This window comes from Ochlerotatus camptorhynchus, unplaced genomic scaffold (assembly GCF_037179485.1).
Source record: "Ochlerotatus camptorhynchus isolate MF236.1 unplaced genomic scaffold, CSIRO-AGI_Acam_v1.1 ptg000357l, whole genome shotgun sequence".
Classification (NCBI taxonomy): domain Eukaryota; kingdom Metazoa; phylum Arthropoda; class Insecta; order Diptera; family Culicidae; genus Ochlerotatus; species Ochlerotatus camptorhynchus.
In genome coordinates, this window is record NW_027040845.1 from 639,168 (window position 1) to 653,722 (window position 14,555).

At 38.1% G+C, this 14,555-nt stretch overlaps 1 protein-coding gene across 1 annotated transcript; it reads left to right on the plus strand.

The window, feature by feature from the left end:
* The first annotated feature begins 7,603 nt into the window (after positions 1-7,603).
* LOC135709320 (pickpocket protein 28-like) lies at positions 7,604-9,348 on the plus strand. Its single transcript, XM_065231630.1, has 4 exons — positions 7,604-7,959; positions 8,019-8,624; positions 8,683-9,045; positions 9,108-9,348. The coding sequence occupies exons 1-4, from the start codon at positions 7,604-7,606 to the stop codon at positions 9,346-9,348; spliced, it is 1,566 nt and encodes a 521-aa protein (XP_065087702.1).
* The last annotated feature ends 5,207 nt before the right edge of the window (positions 9,349-14,555 follow it).

Consider the following 14,555-nt stretch of genomic DNA (forward strand, 5'->3'; position numbering starts at 1 on the left):
AGTACAGTGAAGTAAGAATTTAACATTATAATAACTGTCATTCAATTTACATAGTTGAAGATGCTAATTTTAAATAACAGACTGTAGTGGTAATTTTTATACGATAGATGGAGTAGATGAAAGTGTAGAGTTCATAGTTCCGTAGAGTACGGCAGTGTTGCAATAGTTGGAATTTCCAAAGCCTACGACTGGATGCCTTCCTTCAAATAACAACTGAAGTGCGGTAAAAAATCGGTAGAGCACAACGTTGGTACTTGATCGGTCGGCTTTCATCTCTTTTTGCCAGTAGTGGCGGGGGGGGGGGGAACACCCCTCACCATCCCTCTCCAAAGGGGGAGTTTGGTAAAGAGAGATGAAAAAACCGATTTGTACCTTCCTTAAAAGTTGTCCTAGCTCGCTATTCTACTATCTATATGCAATTTTCACACTGCCGTACTCTAACGGAACTATCAACTCTACACTTTCATCTACTCCATCTATCGTATAAAAATTACCACTACAGTCTGTTATTTGAAATTAGCATCTTCAACTATGCAAATCGTTGACTTCACGCAGAAGTAATACTAACACATATAGTCAAAGTGTCATTCAATGCAAAAAGCAGGATTCAAGGGGCACATTTGTTTTCAGAGCATGTTGATGTATTCATAATGCAAAACATAAATAAAAAATTGTTGAATTTATTTTCTCATATTGCAATTCCAAAGAAAATTCTTCACTGTAAGTGTAAGCCTACTTGTATGCATTCTGTATCTGCGATGGGTCGTTGCGATAGTCGCGGGTTGGAAAATTTTCAGAAGATCCATTTTAGCAAATCCAATATTTTTTCATAAATCGAAGACAACATATCAAGAAGACCAGATGCCAAATTTGAAGACATACGGGAAATGGCTGTAATGTTGGCCTATGGATCTAAGATTGGGCCCATCGCTAAAAATCTGCCGTTTATCAATTTTATGTCGTTGAACGCGTCATTGAGACGGTACTAATGGATATTTTTGGTCGCTATTGAAAATTTAGTCGATTGCTGAATTTATGTATGGGCCGAAATTAGGGGCATTTAGGCCGACATTGCCAACATAGAGTATATTTCAATTCTTTAGACCAAGGATTTATTCGAAATTTTCCCATCAAGTATCCCACTTGTGGCAAAGATAGCGATAGTTATCATGGTGGTCGTCCCGAACCACTTGTCGTCACAAGGTGTCCCATCTCGCAACAGACTTTCGTTCAGATTATCCCAACAGTAGCTAAACTGCCCACCGGAAGCTTCACTAGGCGGTATACTAATCTCACAAAAACAAGAACAATAGCAGCCGAACGAAAAATGCGAGTTTCACTGCTATGGTACATTAACGATAATGCTCACACACGCAAAAATGCACGGATTCAATCAAAATTAAAAAAAAAGTGCCCTGAAATCTTGTTCCAGTAATTAAATTTATTGCTAATTACACTTCCGAAACTACAACACACAACAATTCCAACACGCTACATGATTCGCTTGGCAAATCCAAATTCAAAATGGCGGTTTGTAGCCTTTCTTTGCGTCCTGGATTCATTTCCTTATGTCGTGCCTCGTCATTCCGGACAATTAATGTGACTTTCCTTATAGTTGCGATCACGCAACTATCCTGGCAGGATCGCCATTGTGAGGTTCTGCCAAATATCCCCATCGTTAGGCCCGGGCGATTGCACTACATTAATTGCCCGGAAAATGACCGGAGGATCACGCCCAACAAACAATTTTAGCTGCAGATTAGATTATACAGCCAAAAATTGGCTTATACAGCAAATTTATGCCTGTATAAGCTAGTCTGCAGCTAAAATTGTTTGTTGGGCGGAACTTTACACTGAGTACAACTTACGTGATCAATGGCGTGCAGATGAGAGAGGACGATGCTCTTTGCTAACTGCTCACGACCAGCGTTGCCGGATTGTTTTACAGTTTATCGGTTTCGAAGGTATTAAAAAATCGGTATTTAACGGTTTTTACTATTTAATTCATGTTAAATTTTTGCCGTTTTTGAAATACCGTTTTTGAAATTTTTTAACAATGGTGACGACTGGGACTTGAGGGGAATTGCTTTGTTTACTGGCTTTCTCATTCTTAAAACACTCTTTAATTTTTTAATTTAATTTTAAAATTATCGTTGTCCTTAAATGGTGATCGAAATTGTGACCAAGTAGTTTTTTTCGATTAACTATCATTAAATGAAACCAAAATATATTAAATCAGCCACAAGACTTTAAGACTGACTGACTTTAAGATTTTAAGACTGACAAAGCCGTTAATCAAAGCAAAAATTTCTGAAAGCTTCTGAACATCAAGAGAAAGACGAAAAAAGCAGTCCTGGATGAAGTTTCGGAAATCGGAAGTAAATTTCCAGAAGTATACATTTCCAGGGAAAGCCAGAAGAAGCTTGGAAAAAGCACCACCGAGCAGCTCGGCATTTTATTTAGCTGGATCTCAGTGAAAAACTTGCCGAGATTCAGCTAACAAACGGGAATTTTGTCGAGATCTCAGCTAACAAACATATTTTTTGCTGAATTTCCAGCAAAATACAATGCCGAGCTGCTCCTGAAATGAGGGGCTGTTTTGGAGTTCTCTGGTCATCCTCGAAGCGCTCGGAACTTCCCTGATTACAATAAGACTACCAGAATGCCTCTAATCATCTTTGAAGGTCTCTAGATTTTCTTGAAGATTACGAAATCTCTTAAGTGCTTTCACAATTTTCTTGAATTTATTGTATCATCAGAATTGAAGTTCTCTGAGCTTCCAGATTTTTTTTTTAATTTTTAAAAGTTATCGACAATGCCATTAAAAAGCATAGAACTTCCCATAAAATGTTCTCATAATAATCTAATGTTCATGTAACTTTCCTTATGTTTCCTAAACTTGCATAAGCCCCTCAGGACATTGTTGAAGTTTTCGAAAATTTTTCAGAACTCAGTTCACTGGACTTTTCTGAAATTTCCGGTTTTTTGAATGTTAACAGAAGTTAATGAAACTGTCTTTAATTTATCGAAACTGACACAAAAGTCTGGACTAGGTCTGGACTTTTCTGAAGTTTCAAAACTTCTTAAATGTTCCTGCAGCTAGTGTGGATCCGCAAAAAAAATCTGATAGCATCCTTGAAGTGCCAGGAAAGTTGAAAAAACTGGCGGGAGATGATGAAAGAATCATTCGAGCGAAGGCTAAAGAAGCTTCCAAGGTGGTGGAAGAAAATTCCAGGGATAGTTGGATGAAACTTCAGAAAGTTTAAAAGTGAATAAAACTGCCGGAAGTTAAATAATGTTCAAAAAATATACAAGTCTCTCACAAAAATTTTCTCCGAAATTCGAGCGCGGGCAGGCAATAATAATTTTCATTACTTAAAAAAACGGTATAAATCGGTATAATATCTCAAAAATCGGTATTCTGATTAACCTTATGTGTATATCGGTATCTAGTTCGGAAATCGGTATAAATACCGATAAATCGGTATATCTGGCAACGCTGCTCACGACAGCCGAGCGCAGTGTTGGCAAACGCTCTACTTATTTTGGCCGCGTCAACGTCAATTGACAGTTAGCCGAGGGGTATGCTGCAGCGCATATTTGACGGAGCGTATGGTGTATCCTAAAGAGATTAATTTATAAAGAGACGACATGTCAAAATTTGAACAATCGATTATCTGTCAAAGTCATAGGAAAAGTTATTCCAATCGAGCAGAAGACCTGTCAAATGGATAAGATGTCGTCTGTTTGCCCAATTCAGTCTCTTTAGTGTATCCTACTGGAAGTAAAGCCGTTGATCCCTGGTTCATGAGTTGATGGGTCAATAAGTAGGGTCCAGGTGTGGGAGCTGCCTTTCTGGTGTCGGTAACATTGGTACTCAGTACGGAAAACAAGATCGACCGAAGACAAACCAACTGATGGAAATTTTCGTCAACACTATGGTGCTCTTCGTTAGTGTCGCAATAAGCCCGAGAAGATCCAAGTAGTCGGTAAGTTTATCATCCGTTATGGCGTCTAAACTGCTAACTATCGTCACCTGGAACGCTTGCTTTAAGAGCAAAAACCATCGAGCTTGCGGACTTCCTCCGCAAGCATACCATCGACATGGGCCTCATCACCGAAACCCATCTCAAGTCCGGCGACAGTTGCTGGTTGACGGACCACAACATCATTCGGTATACCGCAGACTGTCCCTTATCCGCACAAAAAAAAATCTGAATTTTCAGTATTGCGTAAAATCTCCCTTCGTTTAATTTTGAGCTATACTTGTCATAAACCACGAAATCGTTCACAAGCTTGCACACAATATTGCTAATGTATGCGATATTGCACTTAAATGCAAAAAATGTGCACTATATCTCTATATCTAAAATAGAGTGAAATTAAAAAATATCAACAATATTTTTAAATTGAGTACTTGGCACTAAGAAAATCTAAAGTAGTTTTGACAAAATATACATATCTGTTAAAAGATTTAAAATTTTAACCAGGGTGATCAGTGAACCGCAAAACTTTAGAACATCAAGAAAACTATTGGGAAATTCCTTCAATTTCGATTAAAAATCGGAGAAAATATACATCCTTTCCCAGAAAATGAATTTTAAATCTTGGAAACCTTCCAAAGGTATTTGTTTGTGATAGATTTTCAAAAGTCTTTCAAGGATGATTAAGAACTTTAAAAAATCCAAAGTAAATTTTAAGAGAATTTTAAAGGATTATAGGGATGACACCAATATATATCAGAGAAGAATACCAAAGTACAGACTACGATAGTCTCATGTAAAATAAAGTGCTTAATCTCCGCTTAAATCTTAAGCCAGGTTTACCAATAAAGTTAAGCTTGGCTTAAAACATACGTGAGTCGCTTATGATTATTGTTTAAATTATTAGAGACGCAAATTTCTGCTCCGAAACAATTTTGGAAATAATTCCAATATAATTGAGAGTGCATCTACCGGGAGTTCTGAGAAGGATTCTATGATGATTGGATGAGGATTTTAGGTCCAATTCTAATAAAAATTGAGGGGGTTAGAAGGAAGGGGGGGGGGGGGTAAGTTACTTTGATCGATTCTCTTCATCGACTTTCTCTGTTGATAGTTACAGCTTTATAAATTAAATGTTTGCGCTATTTCTGCCACATAGTTTGATAAAGGAGGTTCTCATCTAGTGTCCAGAATGACACACGAATCAAGGAATTATTAACGAAAGAGAATTGATCAAAGTCACTTACACCCCTTTCCTTCTAACCCCTTCCATTCAAAATTAGTTCTGAAATTCCAAGAGAATTCTTAAGAGTTCGAAGAAGAGTTATTCCAATAGAATCGATTTTTTAAGGTTCAATCTCGAAGGAATTCTGAGAAGTGTTTCAAAGTGATTCTGTGATGGATTTTGGTTTTGAGAATTCTGAGGAAATACTATGGGAATCCTAAGGAGAATACGAATTGAATTTCCAATTGAATGCAGGGGAGATGTCCAAGATTATTCTAAGCAGAAATTTATGAAATGTCTGAGGTTAATTGCATGGAAAGCCCAAGGAGAATTCAAATAAATTTAAAATAGATTTATGGAAGGAGCCTGCAGGGAGTTCCTAGAAGAATCAACTACAAATCAAAAATGATCTACTTGAACTGTTCATGTGTTATTACTTCATGCGTAAACTTAACGATTTACATAGTCGGAGATGCTTAACGTCAAATATCAGACTTAAAGTGGAGATGTTATACGATAGATGAAGAGATTAAATTATAGTAAAAAGTTGTATATACAAAGTAGAAAGCGAGCAAAGGACAATTTTGAGGAAGGTACGAATCGGGTAGTTGTTTGCGACAGGTAGCGACTTGAGTGTGAAACAATCGATAGAACTGTTTCCGCACATCGGCGGTACATGAGCAAATCGGCGGCTATCCCTTTTGCCAGTGGTAGCAGGGGGAAACACCCCTGACCATCCCTCATTAACGGATGAGCTTGGTAAAGGAGATGCTCTACCCGATTCGTACCTTCCTCAAATGTGGAGGCGAACCAGCCCAAGGCTGAAAGCCTCCCTAATAAAGTTAAATAATAATAATACCTTCCTCAAAATTGTCGTTTGTTTGTTTTCTACTTTCTATACACAAATTTCACACTACCGTACTGCCGGAACTATCAACTCTTTACTTTCATCTTCTTATCTATCGTATGAAATGTCAAATTTTATTCTGATATTTGATGTTAAGCATTTCCAACTACGGAAATAATCTATTTCCAAGTATTTTGTTGATTGTTCTGCAAAGAATTTCAAGAATGCAGTATTATTTTTGTTAAAGCTTATTTGCCTCTATGTTTAACAGAAGGGGAAATATTCTAAAAATGTTCTTGTGATCATTCTGATGAAATTAGCGAATTATCAAAGTTATCTTCCTAGATATATCAAAATTTCAAAGATTTCGAACGCAGAATCAAATACAAGATCATAAAAAAATGAGAATTACTATTTGCTAGTCATCATGTATAAAGTTAGCAAAAGTAAATTATTCAAATCACTTCAAATGCTCTTCACAGGAGATTCCGTTGTGAGATTCGATTAAATTAGAGGAATTTATGAAATTTGATTTTAAGTTCCATGACATAAAAAGTTTATTTTAAAATCAAACCGTATTTGAATTTCTAAGTTACCATATAATTGGTTACTTATTGAGTATTTACAAGTCACTATTTGGTCACTATTTCCGTAATTTTAGTCACTAAAGTCACTACTATTATATCGCAACAGCACTACCAGCCTAGAACTACACATAGTAACTCGGAGCGTTTGGTACGGTATGTCCACGCATCCTTCCACCCCTGTAGATTCAAGCAATGTTCCCTTTAATTTCCAAGAATCATCTTTGCGACAAATACAACGTAGTAGGCTTGGCCGTATTGATGTTTATATCATATCAAGACCAACAATTGAAATGGCCATAACTCCATTTTGTAAACAAACCTTGTAAGGCCATTTTCTCGCGAACCGAATCCTTCATTCGCAAACCTTAACCACAATCGGGTAGAGGAGAATTTCCTCTACCTGTTCATTATGTTGGTTTGCCTTTGCTGACTTCGGTTCGCGAGAAAATGGCCTTACAAGGTTTGTTTACAAAATGGAGTTAAGGCCATTTAATTTTTGATCTTGATATCTCAACATCAATTAGACAAAAAAAATGATTAGACCTCATCTAACCTAATCATTTTCCATGATGCTTTCTCGTACTGGCTGCGTTTGTATTCGATTAGATTAGATTAGATCTAGTTAAATCTTTAAATTTCAGCGGAATACTAAAAGGTCGTAGAAATGAGAAGGTACCCCCATAAAATATAACTCCCTAATTATGAAGACCTCATCCTACATACCATTAACATGATTGGAACTGAACAAGATTGCAAACCCATACCCCTTTTCCAATGATTGCTTTTATAATAAATAGCTCGCATTTTTCACAACCATCTGGATGCAGAATGAAAATTCAATTACGGTAATGACTTTTTTTTTTAAATACATGTCATTTCAGAAGTACCCATCGAGCAACCTCACTTTGTATTCGATGAATAGTTCAAACATCAAGTTCTAAAATCGCTCCTGAAAAAAAAAATGTCAAACCAAAGCCGAAACCTTTTGGCCAAACTTTGGACAGAGTACAGCCGAAACAGCTCGGTTAACGCTCTACGATATCCGTTCGATAGTCAGTTGCCCAAAGTCGAGCGCTGGTGGTGGCGAAGTTCGATTCTAAGTTTCATCGCTGCCTATTGTTTGATAATCGTAGCCATCTACTTCAAGTGGATGCTAAGTCCGGTTGTTATCACCTACACCAGAACAATGCATCCGATTTGGTCCGTCCCATTCCCCGCAGTGACCATATGTCCCATGGCCAAGGTTCGGGTCGAAGAGCTTAACCTGTCGGATGTGATGATTCGTGCTGAGAATGGTGCCCAATTCGAGGGGGATGAGTATGAGTAGTTCAATTTTACTAGGATAATTAATTGTGTGAATTTGGACTTTATTGTAGGTACGAGAAACTTTATGCTTTGAGTCATGTCTGTCCGTTTTTGCAATTCTGGTTTCAGCCAAGGAAAGCGATGAACAAAAGTTTGGTTCAAATTTTGAACAATATTTCACTTCCAATGGAAGACCTATTCGTCAACTGCTACTGGAAAGGCACTCATAAAGAAATACCATGCAACAAACTTTTGTCCCGTACCATGACAGATAGTGGCTTGTGTTTCACCTTCAATGAAATTTCCGCAGATCACCTTCTCAGAATGGAAAATGTCCATCCTGATAGCATTCCGATTAATTCTTGGACAAAGTCGTCAGATTGGAGCATGGAAACCGGTTATAGCAGAAATGCCGAAGTAGATAACTATCCCTATCGATCGATTGGAAAAGGCTTCCCTTCCGGATTTGCAGTAGTTTTGAAAACGAGAAAAATCGATAGGGAATATATGTGTGAAGGCCCTGTGAAAGGGTTTCAAATTTCGATACATCCTCCGGACGAGTATTCCACGATGACAAATCGATTCTATAGGCTACCATTTCAGCAAGCGCTGTTTCTTACGGTAAAACCAGTGCTGACGCTCATTTCACGTGATCTTAAGAAACATTCTCACTCAAGGTAAGTGACACTCTTGTTTTGAATCTCATCTCATTAGGATTCCTTCTCCATCTTCTAGGCGACAGTGCTACTTCAACGACGAACGATTCCTGCGATTCTTTAAAGTCTACAACCTGAACAACTGTATGTTGGAATGTATGGCAAATCTGACCGTCTCGGATTGTCACTGTGACAAGTTATCGAACCCAAGAAGTCCCAACACAACCCTTTGCGAGGGAATGAATCGATTCTGTTCGGAAATTGCCCAACATAAGCTAATGAATCCTCATGGCACAATCAATGGGAATGAAGAGGAAATTGGTCCGTGTTATTGCATGCCAAGCTGTGTCAGCTTGAGATATGACGTGGAGGTTTCGAGGTCACCGTTCAACCCCCACCAATTCGTTGATGCTAATCATTATACGCGCAACCTCTACAAGCAGTACGTAATTTTTTATCAGAAAGTGCAAGCAGTACATTTGGATGATCGCTTTTTAATTTTAGCTCCGACGATCACGCTCTGGTGGCGGTGGGGTTCAAGAGCAAATGGCTGCTTCCGCTGAAGCGACGCGAATTGATGGGACTAAGTGACCTTATGGCGCAAATTGGTGGACTTTTTGCGCTGATGATGGGAGCAAGTGTCATCAGCCTGCTGGAGATTGCATATTTTTGCATCGTTCGGCCCTTGGTTAGATTGTTTGGATATCCTAGGCAGGTGCAGCCGGTTCAACCGTGGGTTGAATAGACGCTTTCGATACGATTGCTGTTGGTGTTATTTGGAGAGTAAACTTTGTCAATGTTTCAGATTTTTTTAAATTTGGGTTTTGGTATATTTAATGCAACAGGGGTTTCTTTTTATTTAACTAACCATGAAAACAATAAATAGCTTTTGATGTTGAACTTTGAAATGATTACTAAAATTTAACCCAACAAACAAGCCAGAGTTGCAAATAAGCATATCTATTGAGTAAATGCTGAACAACAGTGTACACTGCTGAATAAGGTGATATATCGAATAATGCGCTGAACAAAATTAATATACTCAGCGAATCCAAACACATAAAGCATCCAACGATACAGACAAAACTTTTACGTCTACCATGACAAATCGTCGCTCAATCGGAGTGGTAGAAGAATAATCAATCATTTAAGAAACATTTAAATTGACCGTTAAAAACGATTTTGATAAACGTTTTTAGAGTGTTATGTCTGCTTGTCTGTGATCATACCTTCACTATCGCAACTTCGGATAATCTGCGAAAGTACTTGCATTTTTCTCAGGCACTTTTGATATAACTGCAATTACTCTCTCATATTCGAAATGTGCCACGACCAAATTGGCACAACGACGCCCTATAGAGTTCTCCAGATGCACAAAAGTGTGCGTGAGACCGCGCGCTACCTTTTTAAGTAGTTGTGATATCGCGATACCTTTTTGTTTCTTCTTCTTCTTTATTTTTATGTATGGACGTTGGATTTCAGTGTTCGTGAGATTGCGCTTAGAGATCTCTATACGCTCTCTGACCGAAGCGCAGAGTGAAATTTAAAGATTTAACTAGAGGGAATTTACAGCTGGCGTGGATTTTTCGTTTGCAGGAGCCTGAGGAGCTACTTCCAGAATCGGGTTCTGGTCTACGCGACAGAGATCGATTAGGACCACAGCGGGAATTTCACAAGGTCCCATCGCTGGTCCAACGCTCTGGAATGGGATGTAAGGGAGAACAGCCCATAATGCACCCCTGGGGTAAAATGCCCACTTATAGAAAAACAGCGATAGCTTTTCCTCAGGTGCATTTTCTGAGTAACGGATTGTGTTTGTTTTCAACTGGAGGTTTCACAAATGATTCTTGATCATAAAATCATATATTGACCTACTGATTCCCTTAAAAAATAGCATTTTGTGCAAAATATGACACAGTTGTTAAAATCGTCGACTTCAAATTAAGCTTTTAATAGCATATATCGCAAAAAATTGAACGAATTCACTTTTCGTATATTTTTTAGATGTTTTACTTAATGAATCACAGTTTAACACTCTATTGCGACCTTATTTCTGATGTAACATAAAGGAATAATCATTAGGCGTCAGATCACCATGAATCAGGCGTTTTGCCCCGCTATCATATTGGAACCAATTTATAAAATACCTTGAAAATCATGAAAATGCATCGTTCTATAGTTCGAAATCACTCTTCGTAGAAAACATGGTAATGAACCAAACACCATTACTTTCTTCTTGATTTTAGCTTCCATACGCCAGCAATTGACGATTTTGCTTAAACGGTGCGTTTTGCACCATCCTACCCTACAACGATGTGCTAACGCTGAAGCTGCCCAAAGGAGTTAACCCTCCGTTACTCGCGCCAGCTTTTGTAACACGAGTACTCGCGCGTTGTACTTTGTACAACAGTGTGAGTTTTCCATTGCCATTTTGCAGCCGAGCTACCAACCGAAATGAAACCAACGGGTATTCCTTAAAAAAAATTGTTTTTAACTTAAGAAGCTAAATTTTTATCACAGTTAACCCCCAAAATGCGGATAATAGAAAATGTGAATGGAAACCGCGTAAACGGTGTCCGTACTACGTGGGATTTGACTTAATTGGTTACAACATGACCAGATGGAAAGTTACTGTCTTGGGCAAAGTTGTTCTAGATCATAACCTTTTTGCTGGTGGAGAGTAGTTCAGAATTTTCTCACTACGTGGCGCTAGAATATATGTGAAATTATCGCATGTGATATATCTCGAGATCATGACCAGATAGAAAGTTACTGTCTCCGGCAAAGTTTTTCAGGAAGTCAAGATCTATTCGTTGGTGGAGTAGTTCAGAAAATTCTCGCTATGTGGTGCTAGTATATACGTGCAATTTTCGCATATACAAAAGCTCGAGATCCTGAGCAGATAGAAAGTTACTGTCTTCGGCAAAATTGTTCAGAGGGTCAAGTATTTTTGGCTGGTGGACAGTAGTTCAGAATTTTCTCGTTAGGCGGCGCTAGTAAACGTGTACAATTCTCGCGTATGCTATAGCTCGAGATTCTGAACAGGTAGAAAATTACTATCTTTGAAAAAGTTGTTCATGAGGTCACTGCCTATTGCTTGGTGCACAATAGTTCAGAATTTCACACTACGTGGCGTTAGTATACACGTGAAATTCTCGCATGTGGTTTGTTTCGAGATCCTGACCAAATAGAATGTTACTGTCTTCGGCAAAGTTGTTCAGGGAGCCAAGGCCTTTTGACTGGTGAACAGAAATTCTTTTTTTTCACATCATTGCGCTTGTATACACGTACAATTCTTGCATTTGATATATTTCGAGACCTGCTAAACTGTCATCGTCAAAGTTGTTCAGGAGATCAAAACTTTTTCGTTGGCCGATAGTACAGAATTTTCTCACTACGAGGCGCTAGGATATACGTGAAATCTTCGCATATATAATATGTCGAGATCCTTAACAGCTAGAAATTTATTGTATTTGTCAAAGCTGTTAAGGAGATAAAGATCTTTTGGCTGATGAACAGTAGTTCAGAAATTTCTCAAAACTTGGCGGGTAATTCTCGTCTTATCAAAAATCATAAAATAAAAATACAATTTACATCAGCCTAAGTAGGATAAGACAAATATATTCTGGATTTCTTTTACTGGTGAAGATTTTCATGCAGATTTGTAACGAGAATATTTTCCTAGTCTAAAAATATCCCTTTTTAGTTATACCAATTGTAAGCTTTCTATTGTACTTTTATAGCCACCTATCGGAATAAATAAAAACTTGCGCGAACATGTATAATTTAAGGCGAACTAACGGGATTCAAAAATAAATTAAACCTTCGGTAAGTTGCGGAAATTTCCACAAATTACTTTCTACCTGCTCTTTTGTGTGGAAAGCCGAGTCAGTGGAAAGTATTGTTCCAAATTAGTCCGCCAGAGCTGACCAATAAAAAAAATAATCTCTATAGAAAACGTACATTATAAGGTGGAAATTGCGTCGTAGCAAAAAGGTTCAACCAAGCTATTTGCGCGTCGCTCGATTTATTCTGGTGGAGTCAGTTATCAAGTAATGATCAAGTTTGGAAGTGATCCTTAAATTTTTTTGAAAGTGATTCTAGTTATAGCTTAAAACTAAATTCGAAGTAAGTTCGCGTTTTTTATTTTATTTCTAATAGATTTTAATTGTGAAATTGTGAAATTATTTGTATTTATAGAGTTCGGATAGATTATACAAAAATCGAATTTAACATAAAGTGAATTGAGTGTATTTTGAATATTCAGGTAAGCCTTTTAGTAAATATATAGAAACCAATTGTGAGATTATCACGTTGAATAGGCGTCATTAAGCCCATCCAACGTGGGCTGCTAGTCTGGACTGGATTGGTTCGTCCAGATTGGATTGTTGTTGTCAGGCCTGGATTCGGTTTTTTGGACTGCATTAGCCGAAGGTTGTTCCGGCTACGAAGTCTAGCACGTGTGATTGTGGGGTTGGAAAACTCCCTGAGTCAAGTAGCGAAGACTCGAACTTGTGCCCGTGTGCGCGTACGTCCTTCGATCGATTGTGTCGATCAGTTTTCGGGTGGTAGTCAAGACGCCATTCGCGACGGCTCGTAACGCCAAGGCGTGAGGCAGAGAGCAAAGCCAACTCACTCTCACTCCACCAATCTTCCGGAGACGCATACCCCGTGTATCGCCGTTCACGCGCGAGCCAACGGCTACGCACGAAGGCCAACACAACGAACGATTTCGTCGAAGAACATTCGAGACGCCGAGGGAACGCTTGAGGTAGTAGATCGTCGTTGGAGCACCTCGCCGATCGCCAAGGTCAGATCTTCCCTATTGTGAACAATTAAATAAAAGAAGAACCCTTTTGAGTTAACTAAATGCGTGACGTCACCAGATCAAGCTAGGGTGTACAAAAAGGTGAACTGAATATTTACAATAAAGTTTTTATGCTTGCAATTTTCCTAAATATAGGCCCTATGTGCAACTCTATAAATTCGATTTAGTTATTAATTAATTTATGCGTATCATTGAAATATTATATTTTTAATTCGAGTTTAGTTACCAACGATTTCACCTATTCGGGGTCGTTAATCGATTGATTTAATTTAGTTTGTTTGTTCCTTCTAGCTTAAACCTTTTCTGCCGCTCAGTTCTGGTTGACTTTAGTTTTTTTCTTAGTTTACTTCAATGTATGTTCCGCAATAATCCAGTTCATTTGCTCATTTCGTTTGGGTCAATTTGTTGTTTTCGGTTCTGGAATTACTATTCGACCTGCCCTGAGAAGGGTAGTCTCATACCGGGTTTAGAAGAGAGATAACGGTCCTTCAAATCAGAAGGTGGCGCTTAAGCCGTTGTCTTAAGTAACAGAGACGAACGTTACATTTTGGCGCCCAACGTGGGGCCCGAAAAAAACATTAGTAATTTAAAGTTGATTTATTTTCTTATAATTTTGTCGGTCAATTTGTTCATTTTGAGCTCTAGCATATCAATTTCGTATTATTTATAAAACAGTCAAATCCGTCTTCAATTTCATTTACTTTTCTTTATTCCATATATGCGGCTTGGTTTAAATTGGTTCGGTAATTTCGGTTTAGTAGTAGATATTTTCGGTTGGGTTTTAGTATCGGTTATTTAGTATTTCGGATTTAGTTTAAGTGAAAGTGAATTTTCTACGTTATTTTCGGTTTTGTTAAGTGATTTTAGTGAATAAGATAAATATTTTTCATTTCCTATTTAAATTATTTGGTTTGTTTGACATGGAGTGGTATAGAATTAATCCATCTTATTTGGATGAAAGTGAAGTAGCTTATGAACTCGCAGTCCGTGATTATCCAACGGGTGGCTCAGTGGCTGATCGTCGTCGAGACCTTCGAGTTCTCCTTCGAAACCCTGATGCTGACAGTTACATCCGTATTACTGATGAAATGATGGCTGAAGACTTTCGTGGGTTACCGAGAAAA

Excerpts from the sequence above, each read along its gene's own strand:
- LOC135709320 (XM_065231630.1), top strand. The coding sequence starts at position 7,604 with ATGTCAAACCAAAGCCGAAACCTTTTGGCCAAACTTTGGACAGAGTAC. Across the intron at positions 7,960-8,018 it reads GCCCAATTCGAGGGGGATGA|GTACGAGAAACTTTATGCTT; the intron begins GTATGAGTAGTT and ends ACTTTATTGTAG. Across the intron at positions 9,046-9,107 it reads ACGCGCAACCTCTACAAGCA|CTCCGACGATCACGCTCTGG; the intron begins GTACGTAATTTT and ends TTTTAATTTTAG.